Source organism: Micrasema longulum, unplaced genomic scaffold, assembly GCF_059751315.1.
Source record: "Micrasema longulum isolate JH-2025_06_02 unplaced genomic scaffold, ASM5975131v1 h1tg000435l, whole genome shotgun sequence".
In the NCBI taxonomy this organism is placed as follows: domain Eukaryota; kingdom Metazoa; phylum Arthropoda; class Insecta; order Trichoptera; family Brachycentridae; genus Micrasema; species Micrasema longulum.
In genome coordinates this window covers 447,044-472,807 of record NW_028277635.1, presented here as the reverse complement: position 1 = coordinate 472,807, position 25,764 = coordinate 447,044, and the positions used below count along the sequence as shown (strand labels likewise).

The window sequence follows — 25,764 nt, the reverse complement described above, 5'->3', positions numbered from 1 at the left end:
TGCTCGCGTATACAGACTTTACGCGACTCGAGGAAATATTCAATTATGGGTACACATTAAATACTTTAAAATACAAGTTCCTGCATTGGATGTATTATGGAGTTTGAAGTTGTCAATTTGTTGGACAAATCCAGTTGTTCACACTTTGTTAGTCGCGTGAACGTACCCAAAAATCTGCCCCGAGCCATAGCCCTGAGAAAGTATATGAAGTTAGGCTGTTGAAAATATTCATTATTGTGTGAAAAGAACAGTCATAATTTTAGTAAGTTAAAGGGAGATGTGGGAAAAAATGTTGGGAGTAATTAGGCATGTGTAATCAAGGACTTTGGGACTGGCGTCTGTTTTTGTTACTTGTTTTTTCGCAAAATCCAAATGCCAATTATTTTATTGCGTAACGGAAAGTTATGAAAAAAAAGCACCTTAACTAATCTCAACTGAAGAATGTTATTTTACAAAAATAGGGAGGTTCGTGATAATATAATATAGTTACAAATAATTACGTAACAAATTGTATGGAATTAAATAATAAATTAATTAGGAATTAAAATAGTCATCACTTGATTATGCAGGTTTATTAATAATATTAACCGCAAGTTGGATAAATAATACAGGCTCAAATATCGTAGGTACTCAATCAAATTAAATTAGCAATCGGGCTGCAGAGGAAAGGGGAGCAACATCTGCATGGCACAGGAGACGGGCAAGAGGTGAATGACCATGTTTGTCGTGTCTGATGTGTTGACGAAAGCCAAAAAATGTTCAGTTTTGCCTAACACTAGAATACATTTAAATTGTGTAATTACATAATTGATTAACAGAACCTTGATTCATAGATGACATATCGTTAAAATTGTCATGTTTTCTTACATTGACATTATTGTCATACAAAACCATGAATATTTTTCATCAACCTGTTTCATCCCAGTCTGTCTTCAGGCCGACGAACCGATTGTCCAAGTGTCACCCCTGTAGCCTCCCTTATTTGGTCAGTCCATCTAGCTGGTTTACCACCCTGGCTTCTGCTACCTTCAACTCGGTCAGGCATCATTACCTTTTCTAGGTTGTCTGATTCAGATCTTTAAATATGACCAAAGAAATACAGTATTCTTCTCAGACACCACTGACCGATTGACGCATTTGTTCTTCTGGCTGTCCAAGGTACGCGTAGCGACATTCTCCGACACCACATCATGAATGAATCGATCCTCACTCTCTTATAGGCACTCACTGTCCATAATACAAGAAAACGAAAAATACCAGGGCTTCCGACAACCTCTTTTAAGTATTTATGAATATATCTCGAACTCGCCAAATCTTCTCCAAACGGATCATTGCTTGTTTGGCCATTTGAAAATGCACGCCGATAGTATAATCTAAGCGTAATAATTATAATAATGCATAGTTTGAACATGCGCTGACTGAGATTCATTTTCGCATTTGCATTCATCGGACGAGTGTGTTTAATACAAATGAGCGCTTATTTGTGATTGCTTTTTGTAAGCAAAAATGGATTTAGGTACACTTTCGCTTGCGGATATTTTTTTCTATCACTTAACTATATAAATTGAAAATTCAATTGTTCTTACTTAGAACGAGGCACTGTCAGCGCATCCCTATACACTATACATACAAGAGCCAATTGGTCATTTTTGTATCACTTTTATCAGCTTTGACAACATTATGTTTTTTTTTTTCGTTTTTTGGTCTCTGGTTTATTTCATTCATTTAGAACCAATTTGCAAGAGATATGTGAAGTGAGACAATTTTTAATGAATCGTTTGATTTACCTGGAGAAACACCCAGTCTCCTTTCCGTGAGGCATCAGCTATCATCTTCTCCGCAATAGGACCTTGTCCCTGTCCTAGCGAAATGGACTGCACTCGATCCCTGTAACCCATCTCCGTAGCAAATTTGTGGAAAGCTCCAAAGGGATCTGAACCGGAACTCAGTATAAACACTAAAGGCGTTAAATTGGACATATCTTTATATCTGAAAAATATTTTCATAAAAGTTTTATTTAAAAACATACAATTTATAAAATTCTTTTGAATATTAAAAAATGTTATTCATACGAGTATATGTTTAAGAAATGCGTATTTATGAAAACAAAGCAAACTATTTTTATTTATTTAAAATTAGACGCTGAGAGCCATAGGAACATAAGCAACATTTAAACAGTAAACATTCATGAGTTTTGTTTTATTTTATTGACTCAGACTTACTATCAACATAACGATTTTTTTTAAACATAAATGAAAAATAAATAAATTATAAAAATATACAGCTCAAACAAATTTGGGAGTTATGTTTCTGTCATATTTTTGGTGAAACTTTAATTAAGCCTTGCAGTTTTTTTTTGTTTATTTAGTTTTCAGTATTAATATTGGTGCTTGAGTTAGCGGGACTTAAAACGTAGGATTTTTTTCGTTTAACTACTCGGATTAAATTGACGTCAAATGTCGCTTAAGCTCTTATAGCTCTCAGCGCCTCAAATATAGTATTTTGCTTACAGATTATTCAATGAAATCGCTGAACTTTCAATAAAGCCTCTTCCTAAATTTACACAAACATACTCTGTGATAGCACCAATCAATGCTTCGGGTTTGAGAGCTTTAAGTAAAACGAGTTTTTCAAAATTATTAAGTCTAGCATCAAAGTTAACAGTTGATGGCGTTTCAGAGTCTCTGAATACTTTTATGTCCTGTAAGTAAAAAAGTATATCGGAACAAAGATAGTAGGAAAAAGAAAGGTTATGGTTCACATAGAACAATTTTGCTTCCGCCGTTTTCAAGTAGATGGCTTAAGCGGTAAGTACTGGTCGTAAAAATAAAATCAATAATAATAGAATCATACAAGTCATGCATAAACTTGGGCATCTGTCAACATAACCTTATAGAAACATTAGTCGATTTGAGTCTGCATCATAAAGCTATTCCCGATTGAAAATGACAGTTTACTAGTCAAATTCTCGTAATCAGTGGGAGGTTTCAATTTTTTGCTTCGAACTGAAGATATCAACGGGTGAGGTTCATCGAATGCTTGCAAATACTTATGGTGAGGCTGCTAATAGTGAAAGAACGTGTCGTGAGTGGTTTCGACGCTTCAAGAAAGGTGATTTTCACGTCGAAGACAGCCGTAGCGGTGGAAGAGAGAAAATTTTCAAAGATCCAGAATTAGAGGCATTACTTGATAACTGTCAAAGTCAAGCAGAATTGGCGTGATCATCAACAAGCAATTTAAAAATGCCTTAAAACCATGGGAATGATTCAGAAGCAAGAAAATTGGGTGCCTTACGCGTCGAAACCGAGAGATGTTTAACGATATTTGTGTGCTTGTGGACAGTTGCTTGAAAAGCAAAGACGGAAGGGATTTCTGCATTGCATTGTGACTGGGGACAAAAAACTGGTCCATTACAATAACCCCAATGCAGAAAATCATGGCGATTTTTCGGCCATGCTTCCACGTCGACGTCCAAATAGAATAGTCACAGAATTAAGGTCATGCTCTGCATTTGGTTGGACCAGCTCAGCGTAGTGTATTATGAGCTGTTAAAACTGAATGAAACAATTACAAGCGATCGTTATCGAACGCAATTAATGCGTTTGAGCTGAGCATTGAAAGACAAACGGCCGTAATACAACAAAAGACACTATTACGTGATTTTGCAGCGTGACAATGCTCGACTCTTTGTTGCGAAAGTGGTCAAGACATACTTGGAAACGTTGAAATGGTAAGTTTTACCCCACCCGCCGTATTTTCCAGATATTGTTCCCTCCGACTGCCACTTGTTTCGATCAATGGCAAATGGCCTGGCTGACCAGCGCTTTCGGTCTTATGAAGAAGGCAATTGGATTGATTTGTCGATCTCTTCAAAAGACGAGCTGTTTTTTAACGCGGGATTCAAATGCTGCCCGAAAGATGAGAGAAAGTAGTGGCCAGTGATGGATAATACTTTGAATCATAACTGTATGTATAACCAGCTTTTTACGATAAGGCCTCGAATTTTAGAAAAAAAACGGCGAAAGCAAAGTTGTACACCTAATGAACAAAACAAATCATGACTTTTATTGGTCCATTTTAAAAACGAAATTTAATTGCCATGCTTTTACTTCGGGGATTTTAGCTGAAAAATTGAGAAAAAATTACATATGTGCATAGATTCCACTAACAATATATTTGGTTATCAGATAATTTTTATAAATGAAACAAATTAATAAAAAATGAAAAGGTACCTAATTATGATAAGAATCGAACAAAATAAAAGTTTATAATATTATGGCTTCTCATGAATATTTGGCCAAATACATAATACTTTGTCACTGAAAAACATAACTAGATTGCTTTAAAGGCGATGAATTTCAAGTAAAAATAAAACTAATGGTCTGTCAGTTTATTTGTAATTTAGGAATAAAATCGAAAACATTAAAACAACATAATAATAAAGTGTTTTGGGTTATATTATAGCAAATATGAATAAAAAGCAACCATAATAAAATATTGGTAAATCAAATATGAATAACGTTCATAGTAATCGAAATTAAGAAGTGGCAAGTTGTGGAGTAAACATTTAGAGGATAAAATGTATACACTCTAAGTGTAAACATAACATTTTTTGTCAATTTTCAGAGTATTCTAGAGCGCCAAATTTTATGAATATTTAGGTACTATTCGGACAAATGTTCGGCTATTTGGAATCGTGACCAACAACATATACCGTATACTATTCGTTATAAGTCTAATCAAAATTCGAAAAACGTTACAAAAAGTAAAATAAAAATTGAATATTAAAAAGCTTTACCTATTTGCTATTTGATTAAATGGGTGTTTTTTTGTGACCCTAGAGCAATGTTAATAATTTCCCTAGGTAAAATATGAATTACCTGAACATAGGAACCAATGGTTATTCTTATGATGTTTAAACAGTTGTCAGTCAATCCATGGAAATGAGGGAAAGTTTCGTCTGAATGTTGTATAGCAAACCAAGTGGCGTCAGATAACCCAGGAACAAGAGGTTTTTTTTTCGGAACCTAAACATTAAAAAACAGGAAAATAAAAAAAATTCCCGCGTCATTAAACTAATTGGTTGTATATTAAATAAGTTCAAAACTGTTTAGATACCACTTTACTTCCTACTGGCCCTCTCAAAAAGAACAACCAATAACTATCGGGGATCAAATTTGCTTGTTGGTAGATCGCCATGTTAAGTAGAAAACTATATACAAGTTTGTGCTTCTCAAACAAGCCTCGCGAAATGTTTGTGTATACCGCGTAAGTGATTACGGCCAACATATTGATTAAGTGCTGATCAAACTCCTTAACTTTCTCATTTGTTTCCAGTACACTGCTGAATACCTGCAAACATAAACATGGTAGCAGAAAAAGACATTTAAAAAGAAAATCCTAGGATTGTATAACTATGCTCACAAGTTGAAAATATTTTAATGAAAACTGGTACATTGGATCTATGGTACTTAATGTTGAAACAGCAAAATATAAAACAGCCCCTCTTGTTGCTACGGGTCGATATTTTTCTCTGGCAACTGAAATGCTTTTTTCTGTTATTTCAGAATCTTGAAGACGTGCTACAACAATAGCCGATGTTTCCTAAAACATATCAATAATAATTATCCAACGGCACTAAGATTTTTTCATTTGTAGCGAAATATTTTGCTCAAATATACTAGAACCTACTTTGCTCTCATTTAGGGTTTCAATCAGTTCCTCGTCATCAAGAATATTTCCTGACGAAGCAAACAGCATTCTCAGAATTTTGTCCTCAATAGCCAAAAGTTGCATTTTATCATTATTAATCCGAGTAATAAGTTCTGATCGTAAAGTTTCTAAGTCAGGTCGTTCGATCCTCACAACTTCACTAAAGAAAATAATATGTATTTTTACTATAAGTTTCCAAAAGTTTGCAAATTTCGAATTTTACGCAAAAAGTTGATTTAAAAAAAGTTGATTTAAAAAAAGTGATATAATAAATTCTTACGCTAAAAGTTGATCTTCCAGGCCCAAAAGTGTAACGGTAAAGTTAACAATTGTCACTTGAATACAGATGTCTGGGAGGTAATGTGGGTTCGATAACTTAGTTGTAATATACAATTTGAAATTTGGATCGTACTCGATATCTGTATCACCTAAATGAATCAACATACGCCCACCCTGAAATGAAATTATTATTTACAGTATAAAAATTCATTTTGTAATACTACGCTTCATTTGATCGGAGTTTAAACAAAGTTTTACCTGTATAAATATGCATTTCTGAAGAATAGGGGAAAGTGTTGGATCCAGAGTTTCTGCGATCTCCTCTATTAACACTGGTCTTCCAAGTCGAATACAGTTCTCCATAATTCTCATATAATTTCCATCTGATAACTTTACTATCTGTAGCTGATTTTCTCTTTCCATGTTTCGAATCCATCGATTTGCCTAAATTGCATAAAGCCCTTGAGATTATGAACTAATAACAAATTACATAAATAAAATAGTGATTTTTATAAAACTGACTTGTTCTTGAGGGTCTATCATAAGTGGCCATCTTCCGGCCTTTGTAACGAGAATACCATTTTCAACAGATACATTATCTCTGGGAAGTCCAGATGTGTTCCATTGTCTTACTGTATACGAGTCTGATAGCACCGAAGTCATACTAGAAGTAAAAATAATATGCATAAGTGTGGTGAATGGTATTTAAATTAAACACTGTTATTTTTGAGAAATACAATTCAACATTCTTTCATTTTCAAACATTTTTGCATATTACCTGAAGTTTTGTGATATGAGAATTCCCAGTTCGTTACATTTATCAATCCACATTTCTAATAGTTCTTGTCTATAGCTGGTTGGAAATGCACCGAAATAAGCAACACATCCAGAGCCAACAATTATATTTCCTGTCGTACATTCTAATTCACTTGTCATGTTCTAAAAAAATATTCTTCACATTATATTTAATTGCACATTTTTATATTATTACATCTATTTTCGTTTCCCGATTTCGTATCACTGTATTTATAATACGCCACAGTCGCAATATGCTAAAATAAAAAGGGTTTTTGTCAAATGCTTATATGGTAGACACTTTGTGTTTATGACCTATCGTATTTATGTCAGAACGCCTGTATTTTGATATAAAATATTCGTCAAAGGATACTCAGATAATCAGTATTTCTATATCTTTGTGTATATTTACTTATTTTATATATTTATTTTACATATATTTCTACATTTGTGTTTTTAATACGCCTGTATGTTTTACTTGATATTCTTTGGAGATACCTGTTTTATATTGTTGTGAGCCCTTGATCGTTTTCAAATTCGATATTTAAAAAAGAGTTACCACATGACTTATCTTCGACCACCAGGATGTGACGGAACGTGCTCTGCTCCTAGGTCTGAATCCGCAAATCAACCTGACATCAGCTTCATGCTCAATAAAAGCTAGCCATATGCTCTATAAATGCCTCCCCTATGCATCCTCTAATAATGCTCACTTTATGCACCTTTGCAAGTTTAAAAAGTTATTTTGATAGTTTGATGTTTAAATTTTTATATTTTGCACTAAGTAGCCAGTAATTAGATTTTCTTACAATAGTTAAAATAAGCAGATATGGATGTTTAGTTATGGTCAAAATAGTGAATGTGACAGTGTGTAATGATTATTTAAACCAGATAGTGACAGAAACCAAAAACCTCATATTTCTTACCAAAAAAATATCTACCCACGTTAAGGTTAGTGTTTACCTAATTAACTTAATTAATTTAAATAAATTTCCACAGCATTGGAAAATTCGGATTCGAATAACTCGCCAACTGGGGTGCCATTTTGAACCACTCTCTTTTTGTATGTAAATACTCGAGATAATACGGCCACGAGAGGCGTTTGGAATACCAGCCCTGGTGGAACGCTTTGGCTGTGGCAGCATTGGAGAAGAACGGAGAAGTGATCAATAGCGTATGCCCATTGCCCATGTAACGTTGTGACGATCAATTACTTTTGATATTACTTTCTCCTATTTTTTCTACGTCCATTCTATTATTCTTTAACTAACTTTTGTGTTAGGTTTTTTTGTGTCCCATGTATTGCCAATGGGTATTTTTCAATTTTTAATTTTATTTTAAGCCAATCAACAGGCTTAAGTAAGCCCTAATAGATTGGCATTAATGAGTAATACTTAATCTAAACAGTATTAGAATCTACTTTAATTTACAAAATGTATAATTAACAAAAGGTATATATATAGCATAATCCAGGCAAGTGTGACATCGCGAGTCAGGAGAGACAACACCGCTTGCTTCTTAAATGCCTGCCCTTGCTGTAGGAACACATCGACAGTACCGTTTAGTGAGATTTCGCTCACTGTTCTGAGGCTCTTTGGCAGAGGGGAAAAGAATCCGATGTTAGCTTTATAATTTCCCACAACAATGACAGGATTGGTACGCAAGTTACGGCAAGGTACATTAAAGTTTATCTGAGCAAGGATATCATGGGCATCTATACAGTAAGAATCCGGCCTGTTGACAGTTGTCAACCGGCCGGCTTCTCTTGAAGAGTTTTAAGTAGTTTCCTCTCCACACAAGCAAATGCTGAGAAGTTCCTGATTGGCCCACATGAGAATATTCTTCCTGATCCCAAACAGTTCAGCTAAAATAATGTAATATAATAGCAGAAAAATCCTCTTTTTGAAATATAAACCTTGTATAAGTATAAGCAAGGTAAAAAATAATGCAACTCCGATAAAAAAAATATTAAAAAATACAGTTAGATATTAATTTGTGCAAGAATATCAAATCAGCCAAAATTCTTCTGAATTCTAAACTAAAGATATGAAAGTACTCTAGACGATCATAATAGTTGATTATGAAAGTATTTGATCCGATTCTAAATATTAACGATTTTATAAATTTACGCTGCACCGATTCAACCCACGTTATATGAATATTATAGTTAGGAGACCATATTATTATTAATTCTAATTAAATACTAGCAAACTACGAACATATTTTGGGTATTGCGCTACTCATTCAACTAAGCTGGTATAAATTATCCTTATAATTAACCCTGCGGATTGGTTATTGGGGAGTGAAGTGCTGAATTTTTTTTTATGTGGGCAATATTCTACCGAATTATTTGACATACTAGGAAATACCTGATGGAATAATTGAGGGCATTGGAAGCAAAGATAGCAGCCTCCATAAAAGTATTTTTTTGGTTTTGATGTCATTTTGTAGTTTATCGACTTTATTTTTATAAATACATGAGTTGAGTTGCAAATGTAATTTAAAACCATACTTCTGATAGTTTGAAAATAGTGTTTATCAAACAAAGCAATATCCATCAGCCATTTTATTTGACCAATGACAGGCTTGAGATTTAAATTGTCAAAATGGGAGTTCCATACAAATATTAAGATTTTTTTTTAATTCGTCTTTCTATTAACACTTTGAGCACCGGCCGAATACACGTGGAATTTACCCTGTTCCCGGCCTATTTTTGTGAAATTTCTTGTTTGTAAGGGGTTTCTTAAAGTGTCATAATTATGAAAATACTAAGTTAAATCAATTCTTACTTCTCAGATTTATTTGAAACAATTTAACAAGTCATTTTTGCATGATGGTTTTGCCAACATTGGCCTTTATGGAGAGCCACATCGCAATGTTCGCACATATACCTACAGCGACTCACTCCCTTTTTTGTGCTTTGTATCCCGGAGCCGTGTAAACACGTTATTATAATAACCACGCGTTGTGTCCCGGTCCCGTGTTTTCACGTAGTTTACCAGAAGCGAAAAAGTAGTAATAAAAGTCATTAGATATCAAAAAAATGTACTTTTTTGAACACTTGGTAAATCACGTGAAAACACGGGACCGGGACACAACGTGTGGTAATATAATCACGTGTTTACACGGCTACAAAGTGTTAAAGCTAATTTATTATTATCTTAAAATTTAAGTTCAGTGAAAATATTATTTCTAACATAAAGACTCTCTTTGGCATTAGTGTAGCAGTTTTTGTTATTTTTCTCAAAAACACTAAAACGAGAGTTTGCTATCTTTGCTTCTAATGCCCTCAATTCTGCGACTCTGAAATAAAAATGCCAATGTTGTAAATTACATCACAATAATATTACAGAAGTGTAATTTTTCAGCCATTTTGGGGCGTCATTGAAACTTATTAAGTAAAAAAATATATAGCACCACCTAATTTAAACCGGCTAGTGACAGGTCACAAGCTCTGTAAATGCCCAGACACTCTAGCTTAACAATATTCTCCACATCCTTATAGTAGTATAATTATTATAATCATCATTATGATTACCTTGACTGAGTCTTCCCAGCGCGATTGTTCGTCAGCCAAGGCCTGGGTCAGCTTACCCGCCCTGGTGAGGCGAGCCTCTGCCAGGTCCAAGTCAGCTTGCAGTAGAGCCCTCTCCTCCTCCATCCTCACCAGCGACTGCTGCATGGCCGCCAGCATGGCCTCTACGGCTTGCAGTTGCTGCTGCTTCTCCTTCAGCACTTTCATCACGGCGGCCATTTGCTGTTCAGCCTCTTTCATTCTGAAAGATGACAATTGAGGACCCTGCATGAAGAGGGGGGCAAATCCAGTTAACAAACAGATTGGGGAATTACAAAAAAACGGTTGTGAAAAATAATGGTAGGATTATCAATTATGGATTTTCGACTGGGATAATCACAATGTAATGAAATGGGGCCAGTGCAATGGAAGGATGTAAAGGTGATACAAAGAATGACTTTATTGGCTATATCTTAATATGGTTAAAGAACTTAATGGCACCATCTTAATGTGGTTAAAGAACTTAATGGCAGTATTTTAATATGGTTTTAAACATTATAAGTTTTAATGGTACGGAAAACTTTTCTATTTTATTATTATAGCTTAATTGAATTTTGGATCTTCCCCTTTATGACTGCCATTTGTTGCAAAAAGGGGGCAGTTCCAGATCTGCTTCCTTATCGCATCATACATAGAGAGAGCTACAAATTTCGCAATAGCTCGTTAGATTTTTAATGGAATTGACTCTCTTGTGCATCAAACGATAGTATTTTTTTAACAATATGTGATAGAAGTGAAACGGCAAAAAACTGGATCTGCCCCCTTCTTCAAGCAAGGTCCTCAATTTTTTAAGAAATAATGCATAATCGTTAAATAAGGGACTTCTTGAAACTCTTAAATTTTATAATTTCTCTGATTTTCACAGCCGTTCAGATGCACCCAGTTTTCTTGGGTTATTGTGCACTCTTTGCTGAAGTTTCAGGTCGTATTGTAGCGTTTATCATCAGGGTTGATTGTACGATATAGAAGTTGTCATTGTATCCATTTTATTAACCTAAAATTTCTATTGTGTGACAGATTACGCATTCCTTTATTAATAGGGTACCAAAAAGATATTGATAGCATCCCATCATATCTGTTTATATTGTTGCCATGTTGGTTGCGTTTTTATTATTTACCCAAATATATTGTTTATCTGACTACTTTCTAAAAGACGAAAATAATTTATCCTGGAAAAATTGGAAAAACACAATTACTAATCACTTGAAATCACACGTGACTTATGAATTCTCTATTTCCCAATGATTACCCAAAACAAATTTGTAAACCTGGGATCTGTTTTTAATAGGGGTATGTTGGTACAGTCAACTCGAATTTTCAATTAAAAAATATTTGTTGCTATTATCAGTTACGTATTACCAATAATAATTATCACTTGATAAAATAACGTCCAAATATTAAAATGTTTGCCTAGAATATATAAATTTACTATGTCGATCCGGTAATGTTTTAATGATACAACCGCATCAGTGGGAAACTTTACCATTATGATCTTCATTGAAGGGAATAACATACTCGTAAAACGAAATAAAAAGTTTATTAACCTTATCCTAACCCCCCGGCTAATAGAGTCGATAGTTTAATTTTTTAGACATAGAAAGCACATGTATTACTTACTTGATTATTTTTGGCTCCACAACACGAAACACTTTGGCATATGTGTCCACTGCTCTCACCCACAAACACATAGAGCGACATACTTTAGATACCTTCACAACAATGTCCGGTTCGAAATCTTTGTGATCAATGTACATTTTGATTTTTTTCAGCATGGCGTCTTTAATATGATCTTTGTCATACTCCTCGAGGTTTTTCAGAAAATTTGAGTCTCCGAGTACTTTTTTAGCGGAATCCCAGTCAGTCCTATATACACATAAAAAAATACTAGGTACCATTACTGCTTATATTTTTTACCAAAATCATGCTTATGTGGTAAAATTGTGTATAATATAATATGAGACATGCATTTTACAATTGAATAGAATAATAGAACTCAAATTCTAAATTGACAAATGGTCTCCGAGTTGTGTTATTCTCAAAAATATATCCATAGGATGCACACTATTGTACAACTTACAGTGAAAATTCGGTTTAACCGAGAAAACATCTAAATTGAATAATAAAACTGATATGGTTTTAAACCACAATTGTAGAAAAAGTGGTTTCATTATTTCAAACTTGTTTGAAACCAATTGCGTAAGTCTATCACACATTCCGCAACAGAATTTGAACTGCAAACATCTATTCACTTGAATCATTTTACAATAATGTGTATAAGACCTACGAAATCGGTTTGAATCGCATATGAAATAATGAAACCATATTTTCAAGAATTGTGGTTTGACGCCTTTGACCTGCTCACGGTCGATAATATGTTATAATTTAGAAATTTCAAGTAATACACTTAACTTTGGGTATTTATAAGAAATTTGATATGCTGCTGTAGGTAGAACTTGTTGTTTTTTAAATGAAATAGCAAAAAATAACATACTTAGCTCCGAGTAGCAAACAGACTGGTTCCATAACGAATTTGACCAAAGCTGGAGGCTTTTGGAAAACTCTGAGTTCATTTATATCAGCTTTGTTCAAACTTTTTAATGCATTTTGTGCGGCTTCCATAGCTGGCATAGCTAATTCAAGGTCTCTTCCAGCATCATCAGCTAACTCTTGGGTAGCCGCGGCTTGAACCTATTTTAGATTTTTAGATGATAACAATATTTATTTTTTTAAATATCTAAGAGAAGAAAGAAGTTCAGTGGTTTTGATTTTTTATTTATTTGATTATTGACTATTTAACTAAGGTAAAATAAATTTTATTTTATTTTACTTTTAGGATTATGTATTTTTTTTATTACTCCACGCGTGACGGTCGGTTTCTTAATTATTAAAAAAAAAAGATTATTTCGATAATTTAAAAAAAAAAAAACATTTATGCCGTTTTGCTCATATCAATCATCGTGGTTTCGGATATTCAAAGTTCAGTGTAGTTCAGTAACGAAAATAGGCGTTTATTATAATTAAAGCAATAGTATTATTTTATTATGTTTGCAAAACAGCGAAGAAGGTAAAAAATATACAAATAAGCAAAATTAAAATACAAGCAAACATATTAGGCGCTTTCTATTCTCACTTGGTATAATAAATACCTGTTCTGGGGTAGACAGCATTTTCTTTTTTTTAAAGAGAGATGCTTGAAGATAATTCATACAAAATGGAATAATATATAAAAATACGATAATCTTACATAATTTATGGAACTAAAAAATTGTGTAAGTTGTTATGTATTTTCTGATGGTTAGTTAATAAAAAAATATTCAGTTCAACTACACTGCGTTTTATTATTAGTCAAATCGACAAGACCTCCACTTCATTCCACTCCTCTCCAGGCTCCAAGAATCGTCGAGCGCTCTGCCCTGCAGCCGTACCTATTTAACCACGTCTAGAAAGCCCAGCCGAAGGTTCCTCCTGCTCGCAGACCGCTGTGTAAGCCAGACTCTAGGCAAGGTCATATTATGGGCTAGGCAAATTCTGTGCTGCAGGCCTCCGAGCTGAAGCAGGGTACGAGCGATCGGCCAGCAAAAAGGACGGCCGCGTCCGCGTGTCAGCACCTTACTACGACCTTCCTCTGACAACGTGAGTTCTCCTGTTGCAGGGCGAAAGCGCGGAAGGGTAGGTTGTAGCCAGGCGTCAAGGTCCCAGTATTCGACTCATAACGGATCACAGGGTCGTGCTGTCGCTAACGGCGTGACGTCTTAGTTCCAGATTTACAACCCAGAGCCAGGTACTGGAGCAGTAGTCGGGCTGGCGGTTTTTCGTTCGGGTAGGTTTTTATTCTTTTTTCAATTTCCACACAAGCGTAATCCACAAACAAAAGTAGAAAAAATGGTAAAGATATATACGTCATTCGATAGACAATTTTCGGTTTTACAAGAAATCGTATTTGGTTTTATGTTACATAGACTATTTTATTTTATTACAAGTCTTCAAAATGGATTGTCAAATAGATCAAATTTAGCATTTTCGACTCCTGTTTCTGTTCGCATTCAAAAGAAAGAGAATACAGCTTCCCAAACTGATTGCGATATTTATGCAATGTACGGCAAAAAAGCTATGATTTATTGTCTAATTTTTAAGAAAGTAATGTAGAAGGGCACATTATCGAATAATTTGTTGTATTTTTTTTTTATTGTGTTCTCTTGTTATCTTCATTTTGAAAAAAAAATAGCCAGACCTTATGTTATCACCTAATACATTTTAAAAATCAATAAACTCAAACAATAGGTTTAGTTACTTGAGCGCTGGCTTCATCTTCTAGAACCGCCATTTTCACTGTGTCAGCTTGAGCTTCTTCTTGTTTCAATTTAGTCATCATAATTTGAGCCTCTTTTGACTTTTGTACCAAAATGGGTTCCATACTCTTCACTTGTTTTTCCATTACACCAACCACCTCATATGTTTCATATAATTTCTAAATTCAAAATACATGTTCAAGTATTGACTAAATAAAAATGTTAAAATAGTATTTGCGAGATAACAAAAAAACAAGAAAAACGAATACATTCGAAATTGAAATCGTTTAGTTTTGTAACCAACCCCTTACAGGGGGAGTGGCAACTTCGTCATCCTGGCTCCTCGCAATCGGCCGTCTCAGCGTAAACGGGAAGCTAGCCCCGGAGAGCTAGAAGCCCTCAAATGGGAAAGCACCGACCGCTAACTTAACCTCCTTAAAATAACTTTTTAATGGGCCATGATGGTACAGCGGCGGGCGCAGTCAGGACAGTCTATGGCCGCAACCAGCAGCGAGGGCAAAGTGAAAAAAGAAGCGGGGAGCAAATCGGGCGTCAGAGAAACAGACAAGTCAGGATTTCTTATTTTACAATGTACACATTACAAAGCGCATCATGTTCACATCCCTTTGCTTAGGTACGCTAAGGAGTGAGGTAAGGGAAACCACACGTTCGGTACCCTCCACTCTTACTTTAGCCTTGTACTATATATCTGTTACTCTCCCTAGCGCCAGGCCATGTACAATTGTACAACATTGGTCTCCGCTGCGCACAACATACTATGTATAAATAAATATAATAATACAATATATTCTATATTTCATTTCCCGGTATAGCAAAAAGCCGAACCCGCGAGTAAACCAACTTGTCTTTATTAGGGGTTCAGCATTTAGCTTACAATATACCTTGGCCCTATACTATTTAATATTTAATTAACAGGATATAAAAACCCAAACAATTGTTGATATACATTTATATATCCGGCGAGTCCCAAAACAGTTTTTTTTTTTTTTTTTTTTATAAATGGATAAAATATTTGCTTCTAAGTATTTCCTTAATTATTTCAATATTGAGGCCATTTCTGCCTAGTTGAAAATAATTGTACTTGACAATAGGAATCAAGTTGATATAGAGCTGGGTTCGAACCTACTACGGGTTCAAAATTTTATTGCAATATTTGATAGTTCTATCAACAACGCCAAATAACACTATTAAAGAACCAACTTTTGAATGAAATTAAAATTATTTACTGTTAATCCATTGGCAATACGAGCTCTGCTTTTTAAAATTTCTTGACGTTTTTTATCCAACATTTCACAGTAAAGCTTCAGTAAATCTAAATAGCTGCTTGGCGTAGTATAAAAGTATCGGTGAAGTTCCACGTACAGTCTTTCCGTCATGACTTCAGTACTCTAAAAATGTATACATCATCATTATCAATTATTTATATTTAATCAGTATTAACATCAATATAATAAAAAAGCGGAGATTTTAGAATACTGTAACAAAATTTTTACACTTTTATTTATTTACTTTTACACGAACGGCATAAATTGCCTTTAACATATATTGAACATAAGTATAAAAAAAAATACATATATAAATACATAACAAAAAATGATAAAATTGCATAACTATAACAATAGTTACAAGTAGGTAAATACACATAAGCAACCAAAAATATTAAAGAAATAAATACATAAATATGAAAAAGCAAAAAAGAAAAACATCACTAAATATGAAGAAAAGTTTAAGAATAATATTGCGCGAGAAAAAAAGAAATCAGACTTATTTTATAACTTTCAAGTCCAGAACCAAATATATCAGCCTTGTCCTCATACTGATTATCCAAATCTGTGGAGCCTAGGGATAGGCGAGTGCATGTGATAGTTAGTCCTAGAACTTTCAGAACAAAAAGGAGATCTGTGGTGGGTATGTCGACCAGGTACACGGAAACACACTAACTCCAGCAAATCTGGACAGTCAAAGAATGAATTGATCACTTTATAAAGTAATATTAGGTCAGTTAGGATTCTTTTGTAAGAAAGTTTTAAATGATTTGCTGAAGATAACAATTGATTATAATTAAACGAAGCAGCTGGAATATATAGTTGAAAATTAATATATTTTGGAAATTTCTTCTGGACGCGCTTGAGTGAATCAGAATGTACACTATAATGGTTGATACGAGAAAGTCAAAAAAATTAAAGCGAAGAATCCTCCCCAAGCGATCAAAAACATTACGTGGCAAAAAATGCTAAACATTTTGTAACATACTATGAATTGTATTTGATAAAATCATTAATGCCACCGAAAAATGATTCGTTCCATAAAATCATGTAAAAATAACATTAAAAATTATTTTATGTATTAGACGTTAAATGAAAATATCCGTTTTTTACAAATTTCCAGTTTGGAGAAGGGAATTATTATTACGGATAACTTATAAAGCGCCCTTTTTAATACAATACATCAAGGGCGCATTTCAAAGCAATATATAAAGAAATAAATTTAATTTAAACTTTTCAATTTGTAATTTAAGCAAAACAATTTACTTTGTTATATGGAAGTCTAGATATTAACAGGGCTTATAACCTGTCATTGATTGGTTTAGGTAGCAGCCACTTTACACACTGTATAACATTCACCATTTTGTCCATGTTTAAACATACATATTTCTTCAATACTTTCATCTGTTCATTTTTGTGGAGTTTGAAGATAGAAGAATTGAAAAAATATGCATGTTCAAACATAGGCAAAATAGTGAATGTTACACAGTTTATAAAGTGGCCACTTAAACCGGCCAATGACAGGTCAAAGTCGAAAAAATAAGTCCGCCTCGCGTATCTACCACGGTCCTGCGTACTCTTTCCTGTCAGGGTAGGTGTGAAATATTCGTTTAAAAGATGGTTCTCCACCGCAATATTCCACTGTTCCTGGACTAGTACCGGAAGCGTAGGACTGATCTCCTTACCGTTCACGTCACAACAATGATCTAGATATTCTGCAACAGGAGTTCCAATGGATGCTCTGTGTACCACTGGGTGTGGATAGAGAAATGACGATGAAGAATTAGTTTTAGACTAAGTGTATTAATGTCACCCTGTCGATCATTATTATTTATTTTATAAATTTAGGCATTTGATGATCCATACCTCGTGCATCAATACACAGATTTCAGCCAACAACGGAATAGTTTCAGCAGAACTTTCCGACGATCCCTCCATCGACCCTAAAACCTTATTGGCGACTGTCAGTAGAGCATCAGGGGGCCATTTTACAAACCAATCAATGGTACAACAATTTACGATAGATGGGAACATACGACAGCGACGTCTGAAATAAAAACGAATATACCCATTATTTGTTATATCAAAATTTCTTTGCCCGTTTCTTTATCAAATCGGAACTAGCTATTTCTGTCAAATTATTATTATTATTTAATTTCATACGATTCCTTATTGCAATGATAATTTTATATTTTACCTATTGACCATTTGATGTTTTGATTCATTTTCGTTACATAAAATTAGAATTTACAAATGTGTTACTCATACAATTATATATCCAGATTAATAATAATAACATAATTTATAAATACTAGTTTTTTTGTCATAATTTATTAATAAATAAAAAATAAAGAGAGATGTATCGTCAAATGCATATTATTTCTGGTATTTATATATTGTATTTATCATTAATATTTTATATATCTAAAGGTAGAATTTGTTGAATTCCTTGCTGCATTTAATAGTTCTTTCGTTTTAAAATGTATTTATTTTTTTTCTAATTTATTATTATTACTCTTCTAGTATTATATTGAAAAAATAAGTCAATTTAAAAGTTTAATGTGGAAATATAAAAATTTTTTACAATTTCAAATTAATAAGGAATATTTTATGAAATAATATTAAAAACTAATTAGTAGCATAAAAAATATTTCAAAATTAGTTTTACTAAATTCCCGCAAAAACGGTTATTTCATTGGCCACGCCATACGTCACGGTAAGGCCAAATTTTGAACTTTATTTGCGACCGTTTAAATTTGAATAAAACATCGTCGCGAATCTTCATGTTACAAATACTTAAAAATCATGATCTTTTTTTATTCACCATATTCAGTTTAAAATCGTTGTAAAAGTTAAAAATCCTGGGAAGAAAGCTGTTTCAAAACCACCAGTAATTAATTAAATTCACTGTATATTTTTAGGTCTTCAACATTAATTTGAGAACATTTAAGAAAACGTAATATAGAAGTCTAGGCATCTACAGGGCTTATGACCTGTCAATGGCTGGTTTGAGTGGCCACTTTACACACTGTGTAACATTCGCCATTCTGCCTATATTTGAACATCTCTATATTCCTTCAATTCTTTCATCTGTTGATGTTTGAGAAGTTAAAGAGCTGAAACCTTTATTTATGCAGGTGAGATTCATCTCTGTTGCAATATGTTAATATAAACAGCTCCCCAGGGAGTTGAATCCAGTCCTTGTCTACAAAAATTTGGACAAACTCAAAGTATTGTTGATTAATTTGAGCTTAGGTAGCTACATGTATTTTAAACGGAAAAATATTTAATCTAACTAACACGTACATTTCTTAAAACAAACTATGCTATGTTTTTTTGTTACAATTTTTGGTGTTATTTACACACTTAAATTAAGTGGTTTGTCTCATTAAATAAAGAATACGAATAATTTAATTTGAATGCTGGCGAAGGCAGAGAAGGGCAAGTGACGTGTTGCCCGCCCTTATATAGGTCCATTAGGCACTGGGCGCATAGAAAACGTTCTCTTTATTTACTCTGTGGTCTCCACAAATGTCAACTAATTAAAACGACTAGGAAGCTACTGTCGCTACTGACGGAGTTGAGTGGAATAGCGTATGGTACGACAAAGAATTACATTTGAAGAGTGTAACCATAGAATTAAGAATAGTCCAGAAACCGTACACGCACATCAAACAGAAGGCAACTAAACTACTCATAAATGAGGAGGTTTACGTTTTGAAGTTTCATTGTAGATGTCGCTCAGTACGCAACTCCTGATTTGAATTCAACTATACCGTGTTGTGTCGTTTTAAAGTGTAGAAATACTGCTGGGATCTTAAAGAAGCAAGTTGGGATCAAATTTAATGTGTAATTAGCAAATGCATGTGTAAGTAGTAAATGCATTACTTAAAAATTGAATTATTTTTCCATCTGTCAGATTGTCAAAGAAACAAAATGAAAATTTCGTTAGTGTTGCCAGGGTAGTAATTTTTTTACCCGACTTTGCTCATCTAATAAGAAAAATACTGAAAAATGGACCTCGGATTTAACAACTCTGTGGTGGACATTTGACCGACATTATCTTCAAAACATCGAATATTATTTGACATGATTTAAAAATATCCGTTTAATGTAAAATAAAATTCGTTTTATATTTTAAGTTGAAAGTTCAATAATTCAATTACTTTTATTCAATGGCCCTTTACTTATCTACTCTGTTGTGTCAATCAATATTTCCGCGAGCACAATTAAATTTTAGAGAAATTAACAGATTGCTTTTTTTAACCTTACATTTGTGTTATTATTATTAAATTTTTTCCCATCTTGCAACATTACGCGGCGTCATCACGAATGGGCGTGGTTAAAGTGGGCCATAGTGGGGAAATTATTGGACACAGTCCGATGTTTTAAAATATCATTTTACGCACTTTTTGTATATTCTTAATTCTATGTTTGTAACTTTAAAACCAAACAAAATGAAAAAAATCTCATCTTATACCGAAATCCCGACAATAAGTCAATATCGGTGTCTTCAATATTGCGTTTTTAGCCCGATATACTCTTGTATGGTCAGTTAACTTTTTGTAAATAAGTTTACGAAGCTCGGGGTTTGAGTCATCTTACCTGCTTGTCAATTAGAAACTCAAATCCCGGTTGTGTATTTTTATAATTTTTAAAATTTACACTATCTCTAGAAAACAAACTGTGCTGACAAACACTGCTTTTGTTTTACTATTCAATTTTGGATCGCATTATTTATTTTTACTATACGCTTTAGAATATAAAGTTTATTTATTATTTAATATAATATAAAGTTACAACATGTTAACAAAAATAAATACATAATAAAGCAAAAGTACAAAAACAATAAACGAAACGGAATACCACACCAAAAAAGAAGCAACCTCTTGTGCTTGCTGTGGGATTACATTATTAATAATTTAAGTACAAAATAGACATATACTCGTATTTCAAAAAATAAATGAAGGTTTACTGAACATTTTTTTAGGAATAAGTGCATGCACATATGCATGCAAATAAGCATGCGTGCATACACGTACACGCACACGCACACTTACTAACACGCACATACACATTCACCCACATACATATTATAACATATTGAAGAAAATTATAAAATAAGGTTTCACTATATTAGATTGATTTCTTGTTCTTTGCGAACTTCGCCCGACACAGTGTAAAAAAATATTATTACCTGAATACGTCTCCCACGGGGCTCATACAAATACATAAGTGAAGCTTGGCTCGAATCTTGTTGATGAACCAAGTAAAAACTGCTTCCCTGTCACTCGCATTAACACCCGCTTCTGCAGCTGGCCCACGGCAGGCTAATATCACTTTTTCATAGTCTTCATTTTCAAATAAATTTGGCACCTCACCTACAAACACGTGAAAACCAATACCTCCACAAGTAAACGAATTACAAGTTTTGATTAAATAACTTAAGAGAGACGGGAGGTTTTGGAAAAGGGTATATAGTGAAAAATAAAGTTATTATTGCCAAATGAAGTTTAAACTTGCAATTAAAGAAATAGTTCAGGATTCTGACTGCTGTTTAAGTATTTGTGTTAATTTGTAAAAAGAGAAAAATAAATACACGTCAAATATATGTACATAAACATATGACTAGATATTTGATTTTTATAGTCTTTAGTTTTAATTTTTATTATTATAAACACTATTTTTTTTTAAAGGGTTTATAATTTTATTTTTTATTATATTTTATTTTTAAATGGTTGAGAACCCCCGAGCTCTTAGCACGAGACAGTTTGTATTTTACCTAGGGCATTCAATATACGAGTGCATACCTATATAAATTTATTTCAATAGAGAGGGAAAACATTTTTGAGAAGGGAATATGGAAGTCTAGGCATTTACAGGGTTTATGACCTGTCATTGGCTGGTTTAAGTGCCCACTTTACACACTGTGTAACATTCACCTTTCGGTAAATTTACATATGAATAACTTCCAAGGGAGGAAATCCAGCCAGTCTGCAAGCATTTGGACGTACACAAACATTGTTGTACATACCTATGCATTGCAACAATACCAACAAATCAATAATTTATGATTTTTGCTATTTTAAACCGCGTTACGTTTATTTTTATTATTATTTTTATCTTTTTTTTACCTTAGTATGTTAAGTATAAAATAGTAAATAGGACAATGTATAAAAAAATATTACGTTGATTTATGTGAGCATATTCCACCTGAAAATTTGACGACTTGGTCGAAATTGTCACGACGAGCATGTCAAACGTGAAGACGTGTATAGATATATATTATTGTTCTTGTATTATTTTTTAATTTTGTAAAAGAACACTGCTATTTAAATGTATTTATGTTTATGTTTATAAAAGGCATTTGTGCCGTGTACACAAATAAAATAAAATAAATAAATATTTTTTTATGGATCTATTTAAAAGGCTATTATTATAATATAATTATATTTTTTATTAAATATAAATATTTGCGTTCGTATGATTTTCTGAAAAATTTGAATTTTTGGAGGCCATTTTCAAAGCGCTGTAAATAACTCACTACTAGAAAATCGGAATTAGGCTGTGGTAAAGAGAGGTTTGAACCTTGGACTTCTGAACAGTGAGTCCGCGAGGCCACGGAACCACATCCCAGCTCATTATTGACCAGACATTGGCTGACTTAAGTGATAATATTCCCATAAAGTTTATATTTGAATGACTAACTTTGTGGTTATTCATTATTATAAAATAAATAAAACCACTTTGTTTTTAACCACTAATTATATTTTTTTTTTCACCGACCGGTTTCAAAGCAAACAAGCTTCTTCGTCAAGGTTTACGTAACTTAAGCTTTGAAACCGATCTGTGGGAAAAAAAATTAATAAAAAAATAGTGGTTAAAAACAAAGTTGTTTTATTTATTTTATTATGATGATATTCCTATTTTATTTCTGTATTCAAACCAAAACTTTTCCCTTGTATATCTATCTCATGGTAGTGTTCAGTTGTGATATACTCAGTTGTGATATAATAAGCATTTAATAAATGCCTTCGATGATTATACATTTTGAAATTTTTCAACAACCAGAATAATTGATGAATTTAATATCTTTGTTAGAATAGGTTTCAGAAAATTATACTTGTAGGAGGGTAATGAAACACCAATACGCATCCTCAATCCCCCCTCCGAAAGCCTGTTTTTTTAAAGACCTGGGTTTGAAAGGCAAGATCTAGCTTTAAATGTTAAAGCGCTAATCCATCACCTTTAGTTATTCGAAGACCTAGAGTTTGAAGGCAAGATTTCACCACAGGTTTATATATTAAATAAAACGGAGACTCTTTACAATATATATGTTCAAAAGATATTGACACCAACTATAACCTTCATAATAATAACATTGACTAACCAGAATTTAAGATGTTATTGATATCTTCGAGGAACTCTTCTTGAAGGATTTGAGTGTCAGTAAACAGGAACACTGTATCTTCATTCTTTATGCCCGTGTTGACGTACAGACTCCGAAGATCATCATGGAAGGATGTAAGATCATAATTCCTAGTCAGCTCCATTCCAAAACACCTATTGAATGAAATAATTACATTACTTCATTTTCTAAACTGCAAACTCAACCACCTAACCTAACCTAACCGAACCTAACTTTACCTCGCCAGGCCATAATTAACATAAAATAATCAACAATATTTTGAGTTTGGTCAAATTTTTGTAGACAAGGACTGGATTCAACTATCTGGGGAGCTGTTCATATTAACATATTACAACAGAGATGAAGAACATTTAAGATAAGGTAATATAGAAATCTAGGCATCTACAGGGCTTATTACCTGTATTTACACCATTACGTAAAATTCACCATTCTGCCCATATTCGAACATCTATATTCCTTCAATTCTTTCATATGTTGATGTTTGTGCAGTTAAAGAGCTGAAACCTTTATTTATGCGGGTGAGATTCATATAATTGAATTATTTCACCTACATACTAGGCAACGCCTGAAATGTTATTTTTTCAATTTTTATACTTCTTCATGGACCAGGTGGACGATGAAAGAATTGAAGGAATATAGATGTTCAAATATGAGCAGAATGGTGAATGTTACGCATTGAGTAAAGTGGCCACTTAAACCAGCCGTTGGCAGGTCATAAGCCCTGTAGATGCCCAGACTTCTATATTACCTTCTCTTAAATGTTCTTCATTTTGTTGTAATATGTTAATATAAAATAATATTATAACACAGATATGGATATACAAGTAAACAAAATAATAAAAACAATGTTCATGAAAGTCCTTTCTCATTTTATTCATGTAGGCATGTTTTAAAATCATATTTCTTTTGAATTTTTACACCTATAATATTTTGATGTGACTGGAAAATTGATGTGAAAGTATGTATAAAATAAATAATACACCGACACTCCATAATGTGCCTGTGGGCCGGTGGAGTGGCTACATCCTAGATAAAAAGGAACTGATATTTAACGGTATTAAAAATAATTATACTATGGAAATCAAAATATGTATGATTTCGTAAACTTTTTACCATTTTTTTAGCTTTATAATTTGCCCTTTTTCAATTAAATTTTGGCAATCACCGACAAGACGACATTTTCAACATTTTAAAAATATCAACAGTAAATTTTAAGTCCTTAAATTAACTAACGGAAAAAAATTAAATATGTCAATATGTTGCACTTTTATTAGTTGCATAAATATACTATAATATAAAATAATATTATTATAATATGTTACCTAAATGTGTTATAAAAATTACGCATAATTCAAACACAAACGCTTAGTTTTTCCTGGTTTAGAAAAACAAAGTACCTAGAGATTGAAAAGGTTAGACAATTACTTGTATTCATTTATGTAGGATGAGAGAGTAGCCAAACTTCTTCTTCCGGAGCCGCCAGGTCCCACAAGTAAAGCGTGCCCCCTTTCTGCTCGGAGTACTCTTGCTATCCGCACAACATGCTCGGCTGCATCCGTGAATAAGACTAATTTCATCTCGGCTCGGGCTGTGGCATTGTATTCTTCTAGATAAAACTAAAAAACATAAAACTTAGATAAACATAAAAAAAGTATAACACTTGAAATATTTGTTAATAACTTTTAATGAAAATCCTAACCCAGCTACTTTCCTTACAACCCTTTTCCCATACTCGTTTTCCACACTTACTCTCCCTATCATCATGAAATATATTGAAAAAAGTGTATTACAATTTTTTATATTTATTTTTAGTCGGTCTCGTGGTTTAATGGTCAGCGCGTTTGCCTACCATGCAAGAGGTCTCGGGTTTAATTCCCGACATGGTTGATATGATTTTTTTATTTAAAACTAGAATATTTCACAGTCCCTGGACTGATATGTAAAGTGTAAGACTTGCCTTCTTGCCTTCATGTAAAACAAATGATCAAGATACGCTGCGATTACTGTACCAGTGCAGTGCCCTATGCACCATAAGGTGTGGAAAGGGAATGATGATGAAAGTATTTTTGCTGACTTAATAATGTAAATATGTATTTTTTTGTCAATAATTGCCATATATTATGGTAAAAAGACAATAGAATATTTTGTTCAAAAGTTTGTTTTTTTTTTTGGCTACTACAAAAGTTTTTCAAAAAATATATAACTGTGGCTTCTATCCATTTTGATGCAAGTAAGTTAGCTACAATATATTTAAACTACCCTCACTAGATACTTGTAAATATACGTTTAAAATGATATAATCTAAATAAAGTAACAATACAATAAAGTATTTAATAATCATTACTAATCCATGTGCGTATACCTAGTCGGAGTATATTAAAGTCTCAATAAATCGCTTTT

The 25,764-nt window shown here is 33.1% G+C and overlaps 1 protein-coding gene across 1 annotated transcript in view; it reads right to left on the bottom strand.

Moving 5' to 3' along the window:
• The window catches only part of Dhc16F (Dynein heavy chain at 16F), a 96,665-nt gene that overhangs the window by 9,801 nt on the left and 61,100 nt on the right, over nt 1-25,764 (bottom strand). The window contains exons 38-56 of the mRNA XM_088226499.1: nt 24,790-24,980; nt 23,326-23,498; nt 21,133-21,316; nt 17,802-17,982; nt 15,897-16,058; nt 14,652-14,828; nt 12,852-13,048; nt 11,978-12,223; nt 10,325-10,562; nt 6,770-6,930; nt 6,514-6,655; nt 6,250-6,435; nt 5,993-6,165; nt 5,692-5,872; nt 5,425-5,604; nt 5,119-5,352; nt 4,881-5,027; nt 2,511-2,701; nt 1,788-1,989 (exon numbers count right to left, since the gene is read on the bottom strand). Coding sequence (XP_088082625.1) covers nt 1,788-1,989; nt 2,511-2,701; nt 4,881-5,027; nt 5,119-5,352; nt 5,425-5,604; nt 5,692-5,872; nt 5,993-6,165; nt 6,250-6,435; nt 6,514-6,655; nt 6,770-6,930; nt 10,325-10,562; nt 11,978-12,223; nt 12,852-13,048; nt 14,652-14,828; nt 15,897-16,058; nt 17,802-17,982; nt 21,133-21,316; nt 23,326-23,498; nt 24,790-24,980 — 3,546 coding nt within the window. The remainder of the gene's footprint in view (nt 1-1,787; nt 1,990-2,510; nt 2,702-4,880; nt 5,028-5,118; nt 5,353-5,424; nt 5,605-5,691; nt 5,873-5,992; nt 6,166-6,249; nt 6,436-6,513; nt 6,656-6,769; nt 6,931-10,324; nt 10,563-11,977; nt 12,224-12,851; nt 13,049-14,651; nt 14,829-15,896; nt 16,059-17,801; nt 17,983-21,132; nt 21,317-23,325; nt 23,499-24,789; nt 24,981-25,764) is intronic.